This window comes from Choristoneura fumiferana, chromosome 2, assembly GCF_025370935.1.
Source record: "Choristoneura fumiferana chromosome 2, NRCan_CFum_1, whole genome shotgun sequence".
Taxonomy (NCBI): Eukaryota; Metazoa; Arthropoda; class Insecta; order Lepidoptera; family Tortricidae; genus Choristoneura; species Choristoneura fumiferana.
Window position 1 is genome coordinate 10,496,233 of NC_133473.1, and position 24,346 is coordinate 10,520,578.

Consider the following 24,346-nt stretch of genomic DNA (forward strand, 5'->3'; position numbering starts at 1 on the left):
TGAATGTGAAAATTAAAGCGTAGAAATTTTATTTCACTTCTAAGCTGTGACTAACTCTGTGGCCCGTAGACCTCAAGCTAAATTTTAAAGTTATAGTCTGCTCACAGATCCCAGAGGCATCCATGTCTAAGTAAAGAGTGAATTTATTGCACAAATCTGGTCCAAGTAGTAAACACCAGCACACGTAAAATGTTGAAATTGTTAAGGTACTCGCATTTTGCTTTGAAAATAATCTGGTTAGACATTACGACATAATGATTTTTTATTGAACACCACATAAAAAAACAATACCTACAGAAAACAGGTAAATGGAGAAAAGTTACAAAATAAGAAGCAAGACAGTGGCCTTTGTTGCTTCAGAATAATTCAGAACATTTAACAAAATACGTTGAAAGGATTAAATTCAGAAGCTAGGGTGCAAATAAACAGAACAAAAAAAATAACCATTCATACAATAACACATACAACAGTTAGAATAATACGTAAATATACAGTAGCATATGAAATACTAACTATAATAGATGCTCAGGCACAAGATGACAGAATCAGATGGTGTTCTAATTTAGCATTTACTTCATAGGTCCTCGCGAACGATGTTTAGAATCGATATAGTGATCTGTGTAAACTTCGGGCGCGCTGGACTATTGGAAAAGGTGAAAATAATCTTGTGAGTATAAATGTAAGCAAATAATACATCAAAAAAATATAACATGAACTAAATATCCACACAAGTAAATAAATAACATAAACTTATCTTCTACAAAACCATTGTATTTTCGGTAGATGAACAAGACGACGCTGGATATTAAAATTACCCGCTCCACAACGCTTTCGTCAGTGGGTGCTGGCGACACCGCGAGCTTGCACATGCCACGCAAAGAACGTCCAATGCACCGTGAAATTGCCTATTTTCCACGTGAATTTTATTTATTTATTTCATACACCGATAACAATTTCGCTCGTCCCGTCCAACTACGGCTCACTGCATCGGAAAATCTCTTCCATAAGCTGAATGCAACTGAATTATAAAATGCCACATTTATAAAATTATTTGCGTACCGTATTTTTTCAAATTTGCTTTAAAATACTTCATGTAAAAGAGAAAACAATTTAAAAATGATTAATGAATCTCACTGTATAAAAAATTCGCAAACTTTGCTTTAAAAATGCACGGAAAGTACAATGTTCCGAGTAGTGCATCCTGTTAAATTTTGTTTTACAGGACATTTTCTGTTTGGAGCAGTGTTGCATAGACGTTAAAGTTCTTAATGAATTGCGTGCGTATGCAAAGATATATGCTTTATATCATTTGGCTCATTCAAAACGGAAACTGATTCATTTCCGATGCACGGTAGAAGCTCTTTGTGGGGTTCGTCGGTGGCGAATCGCTAACGGTTTCAATGTTTGATTGCGTCACCATACCTTTGAAAGATATGAATATGTGGACACATGACCTACAAAATGCCTACGGTCGATTAATTTCCATAATTATGATAGAATTAACTAAGTAATAGTGATCCTGACTATTAAAGCTACGGATCGCAGGTGTGAGCTTGGTAGAGCTTCACAATGCAAGTGTGTAATACTGTGATAAATACGAATATTTTTAACTAAGCTCTAAATAATATAAAATACTAGTGTTTACCCGCGGCAGTTTTTTCGTATTTTTTTCTTTAATTGTATACCTACTGTGGTTTGTAAGTATTTTATTTGTAATTATATTATTATGAAAAAAATACTTTCTCTGCGGCGCTTGGCAATGAGATCTTTCCGAAAGCGCTAAAAAATGACGTGTAAAAGTGCCCATTGCATTCTTCTTTGATCTTTCCGTGAAGCGCTGATATGTTTAAAATAATTAAACGTGTATTGACCCATTGCGGCCTATTTACTGAATAAATGAGATTTGAATTTCCCAATTCGCACAAAAAGTAAACTGCCCCTGCCCCCTTGGCCACAAATCATGACTTTCGCATACTGAATAAATGATTTGAATCTGAATTTGCTTCGAGAAAAAAAAATCCCTTGGGAATTACAGAAAATCAAATCGTGGTTTTCATTGACGCTATATTAAAAACAATCATGTCCAATTTATTACTTTAAGCCCATCGGTTGTTGTTTCGAGATTTTATCGCTATAAAAAACATACTCACTCACTCACAAACTTTCGCATTTGTAATATAAGTAGGATCTAAGCATCTGTTTATTTGTAATGTATACATACATGACTGTGTTAATTGGTGTAAAAAAAAACCACGTTTTTTTTTTCTAAAGAGCTCGGGTACTCACGATCTAGATTCACAGTATAGTTGTGACGAGAACAGACGCTGACTGGCATTTCCCAGGCGAGCACTTTGCTCTCTCATGGAGCAGTCGCGTCTGCAAAACCCAACAATGCATAAACATTTCAATCTTATGCAGTATGCTGTTTCAATAAATAGGCACCTATTTCACTTTAGCAAAAGCGGGAGAATACAGGATTCACATTAACGAATATACTATAGTACTTTTCGGATAGGATGGGTACGGTGACACATGTCATCACACATGTCATTAAGCAATTAAAGGGTTGTGACAATGTAAATTCGAATCGATTTATGGCGATTCTCAATTAAATCTGCTAAGGGTGTATAATCGATTTTATTAGTGATAGTTTATATTTTTAACTAGTTTTTGCCTGCGGCTTCATCCGCGTAGCTTGTTTTTGCTTGTCTAACGGGATCTCACAAACCATGCGGTCTTCTTTGGCACTATATCAAAACTAATAACCAAAAAAAAAATAACAAAACCGGTCATAACAAAATTGAATAACAGTTCAAAGCATCAAACAATACGAAACACTCGATACAAAGACGCATTTAAGGACCTTCGCTCTCTTACTAATTGACAGATGATGCGAGTCAAACGATTTGACAAGATTGTGGAATCGATTCGGTCGATAAACAAAGACAAGCTATATTGAAATAGAGTTCCGTTTTACGCAATAAAAGTTGACGAGATTAAAATTTATCATTTTAGTTTTAAAACATAATAAGTAATATATTTTTAAGTGATTTTTGTTTATTATTACGAAATCTTATGTGTTACAAAATGTATCCAGGATTCTTCAAGAAAGTTGCAACTTAAATGTGAAGAGGCAAAAGACAGACAGAAACAATTACTTTCACATTTGTAATATTAGTATGGAGGTTTGGATATCGTGCGTAGAAATGACCTTAGGAACGCATTAAATAGAAACAGATAAGAATTTTAGTGCACCATTGGCAATTAAGAAATAGGTAGTTTGGTATGCTTGGCTAAAATTTAAACAAGGCTTTATAACTCGGGTGCAGAATTTACTTTTTGTTTAGCAAATTGGAAAAGACCATAAATGTATACGTAATTGTAGAAAATCTAGAGTATAAAAATTACGACTCCTGATTGGAGAATTGATTGGATTGGACTCCTAAGAAGTAATATTTAGGGTATTTTGTGTATTCTAAATACAAATACAAATATCATTTATTTAGTCAACATAGGTATTAAGGTGACAGTTATGGTATATACAGTACAGCTATGATGTTGCCTTAAAGGTGTACAATTTTCAAATTAGGCATGTCATCATCTGGGTCAAAATAAAATAAATTTAAATTAATATTCATTAAGTATATTTGTGTAACACGAGCAGTACTGACCGGCGTTCAATCAAACTAACCCAACCAACGGCTGAAATATTCCGAATACATTTTTAAAAACTTTTGTATACTCGTAGTATTCAATGCAGTTAAAAATAAAAAATAAAGCTTTTACACATGAGAGTGACATACAAGTCCTGCTTGTTTATTGACTTGTTTGTATTAAAAGGCTCACGGGTTGGTTGAGACGACGTATTATTTCAAATTCGAATCTGTTTACAGTTATGGCTGCATCGGTTGCACGCTGGTCTCAGGTGCTGTTGTAGGCGGTAAAGTTGCTGTAAGCCGTTCAAAGCCCGAGTAAAGCTCACTCAGGCTTTCGAACTCGCTAAGTGCAGTAGATATCTCTACGACAAAAAAAAATGACAAACGGCAGTTTACATTCTTTTGATATCCGTCTCATATTATGTATTGAAAAAAAATTTAAGAGTTTTTTTCTTCATTATTTTTTTTTCCTAACACCGTAGGCTTAAAACAGCTGTATTAAGTATTCCGTTAGTGATCTATATAGTTAAAAGCTTTATTGATAACATATTTCAATACTACATGTAGCAGCTCAAACTGATTCCCGATAAGTTAATAAATATTAAACGTTTCCACAAACATTTTTACTCAATAACAGAAACGTAGCTAAATAACATAAAGAGCTAGAGCTCCTGTAAATTTTCGATAAAAAGCTGTAATAAATAATTAGTGTGCAGGAACGTGTTCTATTGGGAGAGTTTCTGCATCCTAAAACTCAAACGGATTGAAAACTCAGTAACCAAAGTAAATAAGTATCAACAAACGTAATGCGCGGCTGAAAAATATTTCCAATATAAACGTATTCCCAGGGGCTGGAGTTTGTTGAGTAGCATTAAAAGATTAAAAGTCGACAGTTCGCTCAAGCTGTATCGAATCGAAACTGGAAACGATCTCGGCTCTGCGACATATATTTGCGATGCAGGCGGCGCGTCCACAACAAACTTCGCCTGGCGAATGCAAAAATTTAAATTAAAATCATAAATCAAGCGTGTATCGAGTAAGTTTCGAGCCCGGTGTACGAGTATGTTTCGAATGCACGCTTCAGGATATATTTTCAGTGTTCCATTTTGTTTGTTTCGTTAAGTTATGAAACTACGAAGAGTATCTCGAATGAGGATCTCTTTGAGGATTGATTTGTGGTTTAATAACTGAATGGAAAATGCATCAATACGAAATCGCGTAATGAAAATTGAATGAATCGAAATGAAAATCGCGGTTTAAGGTGTAAACCATTTAACATAATAAATATAAAGTTCAGAAACTAACTCTAGCATTCTAAAAAGTATGAAACAAGAAAATGTTCAATATAAAGTCATACATAAATTTTGTAATTCACCTAATAGCTAAAATCTTCAGTAACAATTGCAACTCTACTACCCCTGAACATGGCCGTTGCAATGTGATCGAAACGTCAAGGTAATTTTAGCACTTATTAGTAGTCGTAACTAAGACCCAGAAGATATTAGTTGCAAGAAAAAGCTCTTATCCAAAACCCTTACCAACATCAGAGGATAGCCGTGGTTGTGTACATCTTAAATCTTACAGTTATAGCAAACAAGCAATCCTTAGAGCTAGCTGACATGTGATAACGGCTATCCTCTATTTTGGACAGATTTTTCTCTTGTGATTTCTACCGAAGTCAGGTTTTTAAACTTATTTTCTATGTAATCAAAGACTTACTATATAAATAGCTACTTAAAACTAATACTCATATCAAAATTTAGTAATAATCATAACTAGTTCTTAAAACTAATCGCGTTACCCACTTTTAACGTTTTAACACTATTAAGGCGTCTTCATAAAACTTGTTTTAATAAAATATTTATATCTCTGTTTTTATCTTAATAAACGCAAATCATGCTCAAAAGATAATTATATCAGGAGAGCCTCGTCTGAGTATTTTTGAATTAATTGCTTTTAAATATTATGAGTATCATAATCTCATAATCTTAATTAAGAGAACTCCAGGAAGCTCAAATTAGAAATTTTAATCTTCTGAAAATCCGTCTGCCGTAATCCGAGAGCATTTATGGTGTTAAAATTCTACACTTTTTTAAGACTAACGTAATATGAAACTGAGAAATATTTCAAAGCAACTGAACACTTCTTAATATTTTGTAATACCTACCTCGTGTTTACGTAAGGAGGGAACACTCAAATATTATAATATTATAATAAATATTATACTTAATAGCTTCATCACGAACCGCTTCAAATTCCTGGACATTCATAATCCAGCATAGTATAATTGTTTGATAAACTTCCCGTTGTTACAGGTGAGCCAAAGCTTTGTTATGTAATTGGTCAGCTGCCAACATAATTATATTTACACTAAACTCGTGGCTACCTGAAGGCCTGAAGCTAATTTTGCAATACAGAGAACTTGATTGGTGATCTTATCGGTGACATTTTGAGAATTAACATAGAATAGAAAATAAACAAATAATAGTACTTATAGATTACTGACGTCTTCCGACTTTTGCTCTTGCAGAATTGCTGTTTACTTTAGCTGCTTTGTTCAAACTAATAGAGCCTAGGTCATTGCGTTGTGGTCTCTATTTTTATTAAATTATTGCTCGTTTACGGCCGACCCAATAGTGAATTTAGAAAGCCCATAATACCTACATATTATTTCATTATAAGTCGGCACATTTGTACCAACACTCCGCTGTTAATAACTTCCAGAAACGAAGACTTTTATTTGTTTTAGAAAATTATTCTAGCCAGCATGACTACTCACAGAGTATTCGTATGCCGGATTCAATTCGAAGAACTTACAAAAATTTAATATGGCGTAATTTATCATGATACAGTCAGACGGCTCGTAAATGAGATCAAAAGTCGCATTTACCAGATATATTTATTCAGTACGCGTATGAATATTTTTGGTTTAGTACCAAAGCAAAGCAAACAATCTTTTTGATAAAGACTTTACCCGCAAATAAAAGGACAAAATAGGAGATACATAGACCAAAATAGCTCGATAGTAATTCACTTTCACCCAATCGCAACATTTTTCTCTTCTAAATACTATCAGGTTGTTAGCAAAACTCATAGCAAAATGTGCCCCAACACAAAACTCTAATATCGCTGTAGAACCGCTACGACCGTACACTACGCCAGTGCTACAAACATTGTAGCCACGTCTCTCCCTCGGGCTTAAAATGAAGTATGAAGAATTTATAAGCGCAGGGCACGTGCCGCTCGCCGCTCGCACTCGAGCCAGGTGTTAGGAGTGCTCATAATGAGAATTGTGCAGACTTAATTAGTGTCGGTTTGATTGCAGCCGTGAGCGGCGTCAGCTGGGAAGAATGGTGGACCTACGATGGCATCTCAGGTGAGAACTTTGCATCATTTCACTTGTTTAATTTGCATTTTGTGCATGTGAGTTTGATACTTCAATAGTACCTAACCTAAAGTTAGTCTTAGAAATATATTAAGTAAATTCTGGTGACTTGTAGTTATAATTCTGCGCGGTTATTGACTTTTTTAAAGTACTCTTAATATCAATGTATATCTAGTCTCAGAACATGCTCTGCTCACAACTTTCACCAAAAGCAGCATTAAAGTCCGTATTATTAATTAAACTCAACACGGGTAACGTATAACGGGTAATTTCGATAAAACGCAAAGTCGAATGCGATCTGTAAAGTCTTGAGTTCAGTTTGTTACTTGATCTGCCGCTAAGTTACAAATTGCGGATTAATAATATCTCAATCCATTGACCTACCGCAAATGCCGCCATTCGCCGCGAGCCGTATCAATTCCTCGCCGATAGCATTTTTACCAGTTTACGTGACATGAAATTTATACGGGCGATTTATCTTGCATTCATATCGAAGTACTGGCAAATTGTGAGGTGTGTTATCGTGTCATACTGCTACTTATATTTCAGCTTTGCTTGATTATTATTCTGTACTTGTACTTAGGTTATCTTAAGAGTGAAAGTTTGGATACGTTGAGTCAGTAGAAAGTGCAGTTCTACTAAACTGTATGAATAAAATCAGTACAGCCAATTGTTCCAAATATTCAACGACTCCCATTAATAATTTTAAAGTAGCCTAAGGATCATTTCTTAGCGGTTGACTATACAATTTGTACAATTAGTGACTGTTAATTATAGTGGCCTAATAATGGTCTGTTGCAAATTGGAGTCAAACGAATACTTGAAAATATAGTAAACACGCTTAATTTGAATACCTTGTCTGCTTTGATATTATAGTTATTTAACAGTGGGGTAACATAAAATCTGTAGTATTTTTCTCGCATAGAATTATTTCGTTAACTTGGAATAAAAAGTATTGCATGTCAGTTTCGAAATTAGGTACCTCACATTCTCTCTTTAGGTATCGTCGAAAAATAACCACCCCAGTTTTGATTTAAACTATCAAAGAGAGAAAGCTTAGGAAGATCGTGATGTATATGTAATTGACAAACTAAGTTATGCAGCTTTACAAGTGTAAAACTTGTGAAGCATAGATACTGGAAGAAACACAATTAACAAAACTAAAACTTACATAGGTACACAAGTTTTGCATTTTGTTCACAATATTATTTATTGATAATGATAAATTGTGTTTTTTGTACCACGTCGCATTAATATATTAGCAAATGCAGAACAAATGAAATGAACCAACAAAATGCACTGTAGTGCATTAGTGATTAGGAACCTATAGTTAAAATTTCGAGCACTCACTTGCATTCATTTGTACATTGTCTCTTACCAGTTCTTCATAACAATTGTTATAAAGCACTAATCACTAATGCAATTATAGTGAATTTCGTTGCTTCATGTTCATTTGTTCTGCATTTGCTTGCACTGTTACTTACTTGGTAGTGAGTGAAGTGAATTTAACTTTGTAAGTAGCGTGTGACCACAGCGTTCGTGAATGTTTGCGATTGTTCTAATCACATTAGCAAGTTAAGATTAGGACTTGTTTGTTATTTAACCAACTAAGATTCTCAAACTTATAGATAACAAATATATAAATAAACCCTGGCTTACCTACACATGTAAACGGTGTTACATGAAACGAGTAGCTAACAATCTTCAAACTTGTACAACGTTTTTACCAGTTCAAAGCGATCGGTTCATGTCTAAATGACTTAATATTTTAATTAGTTAAGAATTAGATGGATAATACTCATAAATAGTAACAGGAAAAATAGAAATGTCGCGCATGGTAAAAGTCTTTAAGTAATAAAAAATACAAAAAGACTCCAAAAATCAATTTTAATCCGATTGCTTAATAACGACATCTCTTGTCCGGGTGAGCGGTTAGTTCCAATGGAATGCTGAAAGTTTCTCGATGAGGGCTACAGCATGGATGTCGCTAGTGTCGCAGTTTAAGTGACTAAATAAGATAGAAAACAAGCTGAGATATGTGATGCATAGGAGAAATTCGTGTCTGTACCCCTGTCCAGTGGTTGTGTAGCGGTATAGCACGTGGCAAGGAATGCCGAGGACCTGGGTTCGATTCCCAGCGCTGGTCTATTTTACTGGTTTTTCTGTGCATCTATGTTTCAGTTTGTAGTTTCGAAATTTTTCGATATGGTTTTACGGGATGACCGTAAAAGTAACAAAATTTGGAGTTGAAATAAAAAATACAAAAAGACTCCAAAAACCAATCTTGAAAAGTATATAATTTAGGTGCGTTCAACTGGTGCGCAGTACTGGTACAGCAGTAACGGCGAAAAATTTAGGACATGAATTTTGGAAGGAAAACATTTTTATTTCTTTCGTTACCTATGTGTATTTATTCGAGTACATTATTCAATTGTTATATGATAATTTTACAAGCCCCAATTCTTCCATTGCCCTATTCGAACAAGATAACACATAAGACCCATCCGAATGCATTGGCATCTTTAATTTTAAATATTTCGTTAAGTATTTCGTTATCTCGATCGATCTTTATTTCGCAATATATTTGCTTCCAGCGGATGATGGCATTTAAATCATCAGTAAACAGAGCCAAAACCAAAAGCATTTGAAGGCGTTCGCTAACGCGTGGCCATAAAGTGGGCGTGACCGCAGCGGCTGCGGCGGGTTACTCGTGCAATTTTCAAGGTCGTAAATAATAAAACCGTGAACGCGTTCCAAAGCACTTTGGCTACTTTTGCGCGTAGTTTCCCCTATTGAAATACCTTGGGAATTCGAATGGTTCTCGTTAAATTTTGTTAGACGATCACAGTACGGGATGTTTGTTAAACGTTCCGTACGAGCCGGAGAGAACACTGCTCGAAAAACAAAGTGGAATCTATCTTGACGATATACCATTTAGATGGTTGGCGGTCCTCTACTGTGCGTTTTCCAGAAATTTCCTGCCTCGCACAGCAAAACTCTGGAATGAGCTATCGCCTGCGGTATTCCCGGACCGCTATGACCTTCAAGTTTTCAAGAAAAGAGCGTACTCCTACCTTAAAGGCCGGCAACGCACTTGTGACTCTTCTGGTGTTGCAGGTGTCCATGGGCGACGGTAATCGCTTACCATCAGGCGATCCGCCTGCTCGTTTGCCCCCTATACCATAAAAAAAAATACAAGGCGAAGTATTGTTTTGTTCACTTATTATTGCAATATATCAATATACTTACATGCATGCTTTCTATTGAATGTGTGTTTGAGAAAATCAAAATTCAATTGAACACTTGGATTCTGTTATAGGTAATTTGCATCAAATAGATTCCGCAATAATTGTGAAAAACATTCAATATGCCTTACAATCACACTCTAATGTTAAATATCTTTGTACAAATTAGTTATTACGCGTTTGACTGCTACTACCGATGAGAACCTGTAATGAAATAGCGTCACAAATATTAAAAGGCATATTTGCAGCTCCATAGATCAAACTTACTTAGGTATACTTAATAATTATTTCCGCTTGAACTCATCTTATGTGAATTATTCCAACTAAAAATAAAAAAAAATACAATTTTATTGATTATTATTAGAAATGTTATTTCTGACATGCTCATGAGAGGAATAGTTTATTTTGAAAACCGTGTAGGTACAGTCACCAGCACCAATATCTGACACAACAATTGTGCATAAATATCTGATACGACTTTATTTCTAGGGCCGGGAGGACGTGTCAGATATTTTTGCACGCTCCACTGTGGCAGATATTAATACTGGTGACTGTACAAAATTGTATTAACATAATGCCTCGAGAAGTTCAAACAGTTTATCCTTTTCTGACGTGTAACAGTATTCTTTATCATTATCTTACTTTTACTTTCTATAAGTCAACTAAGGCCATAACTGTTTTCTGCTGTATTAAATTCTAGTTTTTGCCCACGGCTTCGCCCGCGTGGAATTCGGTTATCGCGCGCTGTTCCCTCGGGGACTGTGCATTTTTCCGGCATGAAAAGTAGTCTATGTCACTCTCGGGCCCATAAGCTATCTCTATGCCAAAAATCAAGCCGGTCCGTCGCTCCGTTTCGACGTGAAAGACGGACAAACATACAAACACACAAACTTATTTACACACTTTCGCATTTATAATATTAGTATTGATTACTAAAATATATTAAATGCTTATTGATTTGTAATGTTAATTATTGCTTTAGTTGATGCATAAAAGTTTTCATTTTACTTATAAAAGAACTAGCTTTTGCCCGCGGCTTCGCCCGCGTGGAATTCGGTTATCACGCCCTGTTCCCTCAGGAACTGAGCATTTTTGAGGGATAAAAAGTAGCATATGTCACTCCCTGGCTCATAAACTATCTCTATGCCAAAAAATACGTCGATCTGTCGCTCTGTTTCGACGTGAAAGACGGAAAAACATACAAACACAAAAACAACACACTTTCGCATTTATAATAGGTATTAGTATGGATTTATATGGCGAAGTAAACCAAACACAATCGATACGAGTCTCAATAGGGATAATGTTCCTATTGAATTAATGTGAATAATTTAGGAACACCGGATATCAAGTGCTCGTGACAATACAGCCATTGTCAGAGCATAATTACGGGACATTTCAGCTCCATCTGATTATAACGAACTACATGTGATGAACAAAACTACATTGAAGCCTGCGTTAAATATGAATTTACGTGTATTCATAAAAACAAATTAAGCCTGGCATGTGATTTGCATATTAAATTAATGACTTTTGTCAGCTAATAACTTAACGTTAGTCTTTGTCATTAACATCATTAGCCGCGCGACAAGCTTTTAGATGGGGATTTTGATGCACAATTGTTTTGGCCTGTTGTTCTTTAATTCATTCACTAAACGTTGCTAGATCTATACCTAAAAGCCTATGTCTCGTAAATAAGATCAATAGCTAATGAACCTCTTATCAGTGACTTTGACCAGGCCCACCTTGTAGAAAGACCTACAGTGCACCGATATTCAATGGCCTGGTAGCGACACTTAAAATTTTCTTCCCTATAGCTTGATTCTTCTTGAAACATCTGCCCATTTAGTATGTTTTTGTACCGTTAATATTAGCTGCCCTATTACCACGGTTAGGGCTACCTGAATTTCGTACTACATTTTTTTTAATTTAAGACTGGCTAAAGCGACCTCTATCTCGCCTGATGATGGTGTAGATGAGGCCGAAGGTGCAGCTTATTGGTTCAGTAACAGTTTATTCGCTTATTTTACTATGATATACTTTTTTCCTTCTCCTCATTAAATTAACGCGCATCCACTGCCACTGACGCATATATGCGTTTTTGGAACTTCCCCCCAGTGCCGCTGTCATAATTATTCATACATTTTGAACGCACATGTGCGTCGGTGGCACCTGTGGTCAGTCAAGTCAAGTCAGGTGGCAGGGAATGCGTTAAAGGTTCATAGTCGTATCAGTATACAAACATCTATTACATCAGTGATCCTATTGCATTCTAATTTCATGTAGGTATATTTTATTCATTTGTATGCAAAAAAAAATCACAATACTCCTAAGTAAGTAAGTAGTTTTTTTTTATTAATCTTACAGTTTAAATAATTTATAATACAATCGGGATGATACGCTATAGGTAACTACAACATAGATTTTGTAACTGTAGCGTTTCTGTAGGGAGCCATTAGTTAAGGTTGTGGTCCACTAAACCCCCTGCGGTGTTCCGGTTGTCATGATAATATTTCAAAAATCACGGGTAACGGATGACCCTTTCCCATTAACTATGTTTTATTCATTCCTTATACTCGTAGCTGCGGTACCTACGCTGTTGAGTAATACCCACGTTGAATGAGAACTTTGTGTTAAGTTCTCATTAAAGTTTTGCTAAACTTTCCATAAAAACTTAAGCAATAAAAAATGTAATGAGAGTATTGTTTGCCTTTTTTTAATTCTTACTGATCATTATCAATATTACTTCCAAATAATAGTTTATTTTATATAAATTGTACAAACTTAGGTGATTAAAATGTACAACAGTCAATACAATGGGGTTTGTAGGATTCAAATTAAGATCTATTTAGTTTTTTTTTTTTTTTCATTCTAAGTGAGCATGATTTGATTATTTACAATTGTGTATTTTTATTCTGTTTTTCTCTCAACCCTCGGCTTTAACCAGGTCATCCGTCCATTTCGTTGGTGGACATCCTACGCTGCGTTTGCCGATTCGAGGTTTCCATTGGAGAACTTTTCTTTATAATTGTCAGCTCTAAACAAATTCAAAATGTATTTTTATGAAAATCCCTTTCTTTTTGCCAGGTCCGGCGTTTTGGGGCCTCATCAACCCAGAGTGGTCCCTCTGCAACAAAGGTCGGCGGCAGTCACCTGTCAACCTGGAGCCAGAGAAACTGCTCTTCGACCCCAACCTAAGATTTTTACACATAGATAAGCATAGGGTGAGTATTTTTTGCTTGTGAGTTAGAGTTCAGAGTCTGTAAGCGGGGTATCCAAAATTTGCAACTGATGGTGCGACCATTTATTTTGCAATGTTCACAAAAATAGATACGTCCTTATTGACGACATAAGACTGATTGGTACTGACCAGACACTTGATCAAACCAGTTTTTGAATAACTTGAACAAAAAAGAAACTGTAAAAACTTATTACGTATGTAGGACTATGTATACCCTCCCCAAAATTGAAAATTGGTTCATTAATGACGGATTACTGTGGTAACAAACATAAAAAAAATATAACGGAACTGAGAACCACCTACTTTTTTCGATCCAATTAACAAAACTGGTCAAATCGTCAGAATACAAGGAGCTAGCTGTTAAACTTGCTAAATTTAGAGGTTTTCTAGTCACAACAAAATGAACATTGCTCATGTATTACCGTAATGTTGTAATCGTTACTAACCCCTACTATCCTTACAAATATTACACCTAAATGCGAAAGTGAGTTTCATTTGTCTGTTTGTTCCGCTTTCACGCTTCAACCACTGATATTTTGCATAAATCATGATTAAAAGGCCAGTATAAATAATGGTAACTTTCATCTCGAAAAAATGAGTAGGTAACAAGTTCCCAAGGGAGTAAACGAATTTTTTTCAGACGAAGTTGAGGGCTCTAGCTAGTGGTGTATAAATTACTATTGTGCGTACAAATTTGATTACTGTATGCCAAGCAAGACACGAGCTGCAGTTTGTTGACAAACTTCCCTGTATCCATTTTAACTTACCTAGATATTAGTTATAATTCAATGTTTCTTAGCTATTTAAAACAACGAGAACCATTAACCTCGCTCACCTGAAAACCCACAAGTTATTTTTAAAACAAGGCAATAAATTCTGTTCTCATTACGAATTCAACATTTATTTCAAGCCGTTAATCAATTTGTTTGCCTCAATTTATTGCACCAAGGCGTTTATTGCCCTCAGATAAATGGACTGATAAGCAACACGGGTCATTCTGTGATATTCACGGTAGAAAATGAGACCCGACACCATATCAACATCACCGGGGGGCCGCTGTCCTACAAGTATCAGTTTCATGAGATACATATACATTACGGTCTTCATGACCAATTTGGTTCAGAGCACGCCATCAACGGGTATTCGTTTCCTGCTGAGGTGAGTGGTCTTTTATTAATGTCGAAAAGTGAAATAGTTCATCGCCAAATTGTTATTAAATCTTAACGCGTTTGTTGACCATTTTAGAATGTTATTAAATGCCATAAGAGCTAAGAAGCGAGCGTAAGATTAAATGATAAGAACAAATTACGACTTTGCATTGTATCTGAACAATTTATAGCAATTAGCATTGTAGTTTTACAATGAATCCTTAGTTTTAACACAATACATTTATGTACCATCAGCCAAATAAAATAAATGGTCTATCAATTTTTTAACAAATTCATATCAAATGAATATGTCGCTAAAGTCGAACTTTCAAAGTGACAGACACGTCTATTGGCATTATTGTTTTATAATATGCAAACGATTATCAACTTTCGGTTGGTAGAGCGCATATTTGGCTGATGGTACCTTAAAAAGTCGTGGTAGCCTAGTACCTAGTTTGATCTGTCAAGTAAAGAGTCATACCACTGAGTTTTTAGATTTGAAATGTGAATTTACAGTTAAGATTTACTATGAACTTTATGGCAAAGGAAAACATTGTGAGGAAACCTTCATATACCTGCGAAGCAATTCAATGGTAGGTGCGAAAATCTGGGCAAACAACTGGACCCACTGGGCCCACGTAGGAACTACTGCCCAAGCCCTCTCACTCTGAGAGGAGGCCTGTGCCTTTCAGTGAGACATACATGTAAAGGCTAAGATTAAATTTACAATATTAACAAAAATATTTTTTGTGTTGAAACTTTCTATATTTTTTGAATTTTTTGAACAATCACGATATTTGTAACCATTGATATTCTAGAGCCTAACTTTAACATTTACTTTCTACAAACGAAAGTAAATAATTGTCTGCGTCGCAAAGTTACGCAGAGAGGTAAACACCCCGCGCCGACAGTAAATTTTATCAGAGACTCTTTCGAGTGGTTTCAAAAGAAGGCGTAACAGATGTTTTTACACGCATCGGCCGTCTCTCTGAGACGCCAAAATCCCAAATGTAATCCCGACGAACGACTGCGAGTCAACTGAAGCGTAGCTCGTGTTTATTTATGTGACAAATTCTTACGCAGCCACTTTAAATCCCAAAATCATGTGCTCGTTCTTGTGTGAATCCTTTTACTCTTTTTCATCGAGAATTCCACTTTTTACACGTAAAAAGTTTATGTTAGCAGAGTGTTGCTTTAGCTTCAAAAATATACAGAAAAATTTAACATAGTGGTGTTTGTGCACTTAGTATTTAATATAAATCTCACCGAGGTAGTAAAATATATTATTTTTTGTAGGTTATATAATGCTGATTGGGCCCAATTACTATTCGATGTATTTTTTATTTACTATGTCCCCTTAATATGTTTTTGTGTGTATCGAATACGTGTAAATAAATGCCTCTAATTCTGTCTCTCTCTCTCATTGTTTCCATTAATAACATGTTTTTTAGTTACGAGGACTAATAATTATCATTTTTTTGCAGATTCAAATATTTGGTTTCAATTCGCAGCTTTATTCAAATTTCTCCGAGGCTTTACACAAAGCTCAAGGAATTGTTTCGATATCGCTTCTCCTACAGGTAAGCTTTTCAATATTTTACTGGTATAAGTTAAACCTGGTAATTGTCGAAGTTATTTTAGGGATCCTGGCTTTATGCTGAAAATATTTTGCCCAAATGATTAATTTACCAACTATTTCATATGGACGAACGTTTTTTTTTCTAAAATAGTTAACTATTCCGGATATTATTTCAGAACCATACAACCTTATAGGTTAAGTTAGTTTTAAAACAATCCTGAATTATAACAGTTTAAAAAAATCATTCGTCCAAATGAAGCATTTGAAAAAATTAAGAGAAAGGGAAAACTTAAAGAACCGTTATTATATTTCAAATACAGTGCATATTTTTTACAGTTAAACATTAAATAGGTATTATTTAACGAGAGTCAGTGGACTTAACAAGCCGAAAGTAAAGTGACTTTTGATTAGCTGATACATTGAAAAGCCGCGAGTGCATAGAATACGCTTTTAATGTAATTGAAAATATCGACGAAGTGTCTGGCCACACCTTTCCATAGCTTTAACCCAAACTGTGGGATTAATTAAGGAAATTGGAATTTTCTGCGCACCATTGGATTAGCCACTAAAACTATTAGTTCAAATTAAGACTCGGCCGCAGGTAAAAACTATAATGCCAGTCATTTTTAGGGTCAGTGCCTCACTACGGGTGCGTCAATTACTAACTTTTCCACTTTATAAAACTTTATTGAATGAATTAATCTGTAATTGGAATTCAATTACTTTTGTTTGAAGTTTACCTGGCTAAGTAACAAAATTATTTATTTATTTAATAAAGCCATAAATTGTATGTAAAGGGTACATGCTGATGTTATGCAATACAGGTAGAATCAATACAATATTACCCAGTGAGTGTAGCTAGATACATTTCACTTAATAACTAACAGTTAAAATTATAATATTCATTTAAGCTATAGGGACATAACTCGATAACAAAATTTTTCAGAGCTGGCAATATTTTTGTGTGTTTGAGTGACTTAATTTCTACAGGCAATGTATTATACACTTTTGCAGCCACGTAAGTAGTGCTGCGCTGGTAGATTTTTGTCGTAGCAATAGGGGCCCGGACATCGTAAGCAAACCTCAAATTAAGTCTGATGCTATCAAAATTGTTTTTTGGAGGAAATTTATTTGCATTCCGAAAGACTAGTTTGCAGAGCTCTATAATATACAGTGCTGGAAGAGTGGGCAAACCTAAGTTTTTAAAAGATGCATGACTCTCGGTTTGACTGGATGCCATTTAAAATACGCACACATCTCTTTTGTAATTTAAACAGCCGATGGACTTCAGTACAACTGCCCCATACCGCCAATCCATAGAGAATGTGTGATTTGAAAAACGCGTGATACGCTTGTATGGCCGCTTTTACAGAAGAAATTTTTTTAAGCGCTTCAGAGCAAAAGTAAACTACTGAGTTTGCCACAGAGAAAATCTACATGCTTTTTCCAGTTTAAGTTTTCATCTACATTAACACCCAAAAATGTAGCTTCATTTACAGCCAGAACCGACAAGTTATTTGATTTTATATCTAGCCTTACACTATTAGCCTTATCCTAATATTTCTAAAATGGAGACACTTAGTTTTATTTATGTTTGCGGTTAGATTAAGCGTACTTAACCAATTGACAACAGTGGACAAGTTATTTGTAATTAAATTATTAAGGTCTTCAACTTCGTTTCTCTTAAATTTAAATAACATGAATATATCATCAGCGAACATAATTATTTTGCTAGGCAATAGCTCTGGTAGGTAAATCACATACAAGAGAAATAAAATGGGTCCCAGTATGCTCCCCTGGGGCACACCAGATTCCATGCACGAGATGTCAGATTTAATATTAGACATTGTGCGACATTTGTGACTTAAAGTTGACACTTAGACATATTGCTCCCGTTGTCTCGGGTATGATTCAAACCATTTGTTTGAAATACCTCTTACGCCATAGCGATTCAAAATATTGAGCATTATGCCATGTTCAACATGATCGAACGCCTTAGATAAATCCAAAAGAATGGCCACAACATTTTCTTGTCGATTCAGTGCACTATAGACGTAATTATTATCGTTTTGTGTCCTGCGGACTGCACGCGGCTTCATTACTGATTTTCAAGCTTTACAGCGTCTACCGAAGCAGCGAAGATATACATAGTACCTGTAGTGCTCGTTGACGTTATGGCTAGCATCTACATAGAGGCATAAAGGAGCATTCACACTGGTTCAATTAAGACGCTGGACGCTAGAGCGTCCAATTGATAGTACAATTTACTAAGCATAATTTAACTTGATATTGGTTATCCGAAAGAGCTGCTTTATTTAAATTAATTTTGTCATTGTTTCAGCTTGGAGATTTATCTAATCCTGAGTTAAGGATTTTGACTGAAGAATTAGAAAATATTAAATATGGAGGTATGCAGACACTTTTTTTTTCGCGAAGTATTAAGTCACATACATATACTCTGCAGACATTTTTGTGCACTCAGTCAGTACCTACAAAATAATATCTTGTTTTTATCAGGTGCGGAGATGCCTATAAACAAGTTGTCGGTTCGGGGTTTGCTCCCTGACACCGACTACTATATGACGTACGATGGCTCAACGACGGCGCCTGCCTGCTTCGAGACAGTCACGTGGATCATCGTCAACAAACCCATCTACATCACTAAGCAACAGGTAATGTCATCATCATCAGACGGAAGATGTCCACTGTTCAACAAAGGCCTTCCCCTTAGAAGCTACAATGAATAGCAAAATATAAGCGACGTTTTACAGTAAACTGCAGAGATTCGTACATGCAATATTTTGTTTAAGACATGAACCATATGCACGCCGGTAGATTGCGCTTCGGGTAACGGCCGCGCTCACTCAACCCTCGCGAGATTGCCAACAGTTTCCACTACCACTTAATTTTCCCACAAACACAAACGGAAAACATAAGCAATGATTTATATTAACAGCCACACAACGCGGCACTTTCAGTTTACTTTTAACACGTACATAATTCACGACGGAGTCTTTGTCTAAAGGCGAGGGACGTGAGTTGTTTATTGTAGCGTGAGCACAAATGAAAATGTTATTACGCTGCCCGGCCATGGTTGAATACACAGAAACTACGGTGCTGGATGTGGCAGCCGGTAGTTGGCAGTCGCGATCATCCGACTCTGCTTCCTGACCAAACAAAACCTCGCTTTTCAATTCGCCACTGGCACCAATTAAGCGCGTCAACTCCTAGCTTAACAATGCGTAATACTTTCCTTGCTTGAATTCAACACACATAGAGAAGTTATTTATGAGATTATGTAAGTATTATGCTGCGATTTTATTTTAAAGTGAAATGGTGAACTAAAAAGTGACAAAAATCTGTCACGAAATACCAAATTTCTCTACCTTTCTAATGCTCTCGGGCAACCAAATGACTAGTTCTAAATTTGAGCATCATTATAACTCTTCGCTAGTTACGTTAAGTGTTCCTGATGATCTCATGCTAAGTGCGATGTGCAGGTTTTAGTCAATAAGTAGCAGGCGTACATCCTGCATAGCCTGCTACGGCTCATATCGATTGCTGCAGACTTCCAAGATTTCCGACTTCGCCCAGCAGTTTGCAATGTTTAAACCTAACTTACTGAAGGAGCGCAAAGTCTTTATGTACCACTTACACGCTCTAATACGGTTAAGTGCAGCAGCCACTTGATTCTAACTACTTACACATTAAGATCTTTTCACTTGTAAATTTTAATTTATTCAATGTCATTTACATGATTTAAAAATATCATGTTAAACTAATAGACCATTCAGATTACGAAAACATTTTGCCAAATGCCAAAAAAAAACAGTTTTTTTTATTCGACTGGATGGCAAAAGAGCAAGTGGGTCTCCTGATGTTAAGAGATCACCACCGCCCATAAACATCTGTAGCACCAGGGGCATTGCGGATACGTTGCCAACCTAGAAGCCTAAGATGGGATACCTCAAGTGCCAGTAATTTCACCGGCTGTCTTACTCTCCACGACGAAACACAACAGTGCAAGCACTGCTGCTTCACGGCAGGATTGACGAGCAAGATGGTGGTAGCAATTCGGGTGGACCTTGCACTAGGTCCTACCATCTAGAAGACCACCACCACCAAGACCACCACCACCTGCAAGATTTCGTAGACTAAGGACACATCAAATTTTTCAGGTGTTAAAATTTGAAGCATGCAATGGCTCTACATCCGTCGAATTCCTTCAAAACCCCTTAGTATACTTATTTTACAAGAAATTCATTTGTACTTGAGATATTTTTGGGCTATTAACAACATATTCCTTGAAGCTTCTTTCCCGTCGGAATATCCCTAGTGGTCGCGTGCGTGTTGCCAGTTAATATCGCCTGCGAGCCACACTCTACTTCACTAGCATCGAAGGAAGAATTTCAATTTACCTGAAATCGCTCGCTGCCTTTGTACATGTTTACAACGTAATAACGTAAGCGGAACTTTCTGTTATCGCATCTAATAATGCGAAAGGTCTCTGGAGTAAGTGCATAGAGCTTGAGGCAATTCGATTATGGAGTGATTTGGTGGAAGAAGTTTTATTGGTATTTTATCTACCGTTCTGTGGCTTCGCAATAAACTTGTTCATTATTTAAATAGTTCAATAAAAATCAAAATCTAGCAATGAGTATAAGAGACATTTTAAGAACATGTTGATTGATTGATTGATTGGTATACATGTACTGACAGGTACTTCATTCTAATAATATCATTGAACCGTCCGAATAATTAAATAGCTATTAATGATGGGGTTAAGTTATTAAGTAAGATCGAAGGACGTGATTATGACGGGAAATACACCAACATATTTTCATTTCAGTTTACAGTTGCCGTGTTCATTACACTGCCAAACTTGGTCATTATTCAATCTCAGCTACACAAGTCGGAGTAGGAATTAGAAGTTTGTATTGTTCGTACAGTTGCACGGCCTGAGGCGACTGATGCAAGGCGACGCGAAACACCCGAAGGCGCCGCTCGGGAACAACTTCAGGCCACCGCAGCCGCTGCACCATCGAGCAGTCAGGACAAACATCGACTTCAACCTGAGCAAGGTATAAAGTATGCATAAGTTATACACGACCGACGTTTCCCTATTGCTGAGCTAATTGCGAAAAGCTTATAGTTACCTATGGACTAAAATGGCATGTGTGCTATACAACAGTAAATGGCTTATTAAATTATTTACATACGTGACGTTTTATGAAGCGAGCCGTCACAAAGAGTGCATGGCAAGATTTGTAGGAGTAGTATTATTGAGATTATTTTTATACTATGATTAAAATCAGAATAATATTTTGCTTAATCCATTCCTTATTTTTGCAAATAAATTGATCAAATCAAAAAGTGATCTAAAGGTATTAAATTACCTACCTTCATACTTATAATACGAGAAAAATAAAATTATATGTATGTGTGTTTTGTACTTTTTGATTGAATCTGAATAAAATATATAAAGTTTAATTATTAAAATTTTATCAAAACAAGATTTAAAACTTATTTTTCTATTTCAGTATCCTGGGAAGACTTGCCCGAGCATGCATCGAGATATGCATTACAAAGGTGAGATCAGGCTTGTTTTTAAAGTGTTGCTTCCTTTTTCAATCACAATTTTAATCTCTATATTGACATAAACTTATACAATTATTTATTTTTTTGCAGCCAAAAGTTGGACTCAATACTGAAGACTTAGTTTTATAATGGTGGACAGTCATCATAATATAATGTTATAATGCTACGTAGAAATTATAAGCTGCTATAAAATTTAATTTTGTACATAATTTTGTACAGTCTTGTTGGAATATCGGGCTTAAGATAATTATACATATAGATTGTAGATTCATTATTAAAATGTAAAAATATCATATCAATTCTTACATAATCAAGATTCTACTATTAGAGTAATTGTTTATGTAGATCAATGGAAAAGAAATTGTAATATATAGTTTTATTATATAAATTTAGATATTGTGATTGATATAAAACGGCCTCTTTCAACGTACACACGTACTTTCGGATAGATTAGCCCTACCATCGGGTTTGCTATATTTACGTACCTTACAAAGTAGTGAATACATAGTTGTATTAAGATATGGATCTTAATATATAAACGGTTTTGTATCCTTTACACAAGTAGATCATACATATGATATTTAGTAAGTCTTTAATACCTGTAATTGTTATCAAATACTATCAGTCGTATAATAGGTAACAATTATTTTTATTTTTTTTAAATTATGTTATTGTTAAGGTATGGATTATTTAGGCCCTGTTTCACCACTTGTCGACTAACTGATATCCGTCACTTATAGTTAGTCGACAAGTGGTGAAACAAGCCCTAAATGTAGGTATTTGATTGAAAAAAAAAACAAATTGTTAAACAAATCGTCATGTAATTGCCTAATATAAGTTCATTTGTTGATAAAACTTGTTTCTTTACATGAAAAAAGCTCTTTTGAATTTTATTATCGATTTATGTATATATATATATATTGCTGTAAGCCATATAGCTTTAAATAAATTAATAGGATAGTGACGTTAAGATAGCACGTGTAGTATTCTGAACTTATTATACAAGTAAAATGTATAACATAATGGCTTTGTTCTTCCTTTATTTTAAAAGATTATAATTGTTTTACTAAACAATAATCTTCGTTTTCATTCAATGATACCTTATAACTTGTATATAATATACTACTTTATTTAATTCTACTTTAAAGGCTGAAACATTCAACTGATTGCGATTTTCATAGATTATTATTTGTCGTGAATATGTTTTGAAAGAGAGAAAGAAAACATTTATTCATGACAAACATGAGAACAATGGATAAAAATAAAAATAAAGAATAAAATAAAATATACTTAGTTACGCATGTCACGAAATGGTCCAAATCAGCAATTTTGAATTTGATTTTTCGAATATGTCAGTATTGCCAAATTTTAGGTAAATGTACCTATACTGACATAAAAAAATTACGGATTATCTCATCAGGCGGTAGGGCAAGTTTGTTATTATTATTTAAAATATCAGGCATTGCAGACAGTTGGAAGCCACTAATAGGTGTAGCCAAAATGGCAAAACAGAACCCTTATAGTTTCGCCATGTATGTCTGGCTGTCTGTCTGTCTGTTCGTCCGCGGCTTTGCTCAGGGACTATCAATGCTAGAAAGCTGTAATTTTGCACGAATATATATGTAAACTATGCCGACAAAATAATACAATAAAAAATTCAAAAACAATTTTTTTAGAGTACCTCCCATAGACGTAAAGTGGGGATGTTTTATTTTTCTCATCCAACCTTGTAGTGTGGGGTATCGTTGGATAGGTATTTTAAAACCATTAGGAGGTTGCTAAAACTATTTTCGATTCAGTGATTAGTTTGCAAAATATTCAACTTTAAAGTGCAAATTTTCATTTTAATCGACCCTCCATCCCTTAAAAATCTAAACCGGTGGTTGAAAAAATTTGAAAAAATTCAGGAAGTAAGTATATCTAGTATAACTATAACGGTTAAGTTTTCTTGAGAATTATTAATAGTTTAAGAATAAATATCAGCCTAAGGTATAAAATATACCTAAACTTGGAAGATTCCAAGTAAGTAAGTACCTTAAAAATAGGCTAAGTATTAAAGTAATGAAAACAAATCAGTCCATTAAATTTTCAATGAAAACTTTTTCACCGCACAGTCAAAAACTCAGCGATCACAAGTTTGAATATCCCTTTACGTCTCAGCCCAATGGAGTGGAACCGTCTGTTTTAGTGTTTCCCCGCCCTTGAGTTTGAATAAAAAGCTCATTTGAATGCTATGAGAATCGGAATTGCTCTCTTTTTCGCTGCAGTAACTTAATTTAATCGAGTCCCATCACAAAATGCCCATTTACCTTCGAATTGGATGACTACGCGATGTAGACGTGGGAGAGCTCGAATCTTTATTCAAAAGATTATACTAAGGTACTCGGTTCCCGAACTCTCACCGTGGATAGCAGCTTTGTTACGCCGCCACAGTCCCATACTAACCTGCTTATATTTACTTGTCTTTCATGAATTGTTCGCGCGTAATACCTCA

The 24,346-nt window shown here is 35.3% G+C and overlaps 1 protein-coding gene across 1 annotated transcript in view; it reads left to right on the top strand.

The window, feature by feature from the left end:
• The window catches only part of LOC141443022 (carbonic anhydrase-related protein 10-like), a 37,372-nt gene extending 14,719 nt beyond the window's left edge, over positions 1 to 22,653 (top strand). The window contains exons 3-11 of the mRNA XM_074108242.1: positions 6,982 to 7,032; positions 13,374 to 13,510; positions 14,494 to 14,685; positions 16,160 to 16,255; positions 18,596 to 18,662; positions 18,772 to 18,926; positions 21,204 to 21,335; positions 21,795 to 21,843; positions 21,943 to 22,653. Of these exons, the coding sequence (XP_073964343.1) occupies positions 6,982 to 7,032; positions 13,374 to 13,510; positions 14,494 to 14,685; positions 16,160 to 16,255; positions 18,596 to 18,662; positions 18,772 to 18,926; positions 21,204 to 21,335; positions 21,795 to 21,843; positions 21,943 to 21,965 (902 nt within the window). The 3' untranslated portion in view covers positions 21,966 to 22,653. The remainder of the gene's footprint in view (positions 1 to 6,981; positions 7,033 to 13,373; positions 13,511 to 14,493; positions 14,686 to 16,159; positions 16,256 to 18,595; positions 18,663 to 18,771; positions 18,927 to 21,203; positions 21,336 to 21,794; positions 21,844 to 21,942) is intronic.
• Positions 22,654 to 24,346: the final 1,693 nt, after the last annotated feature.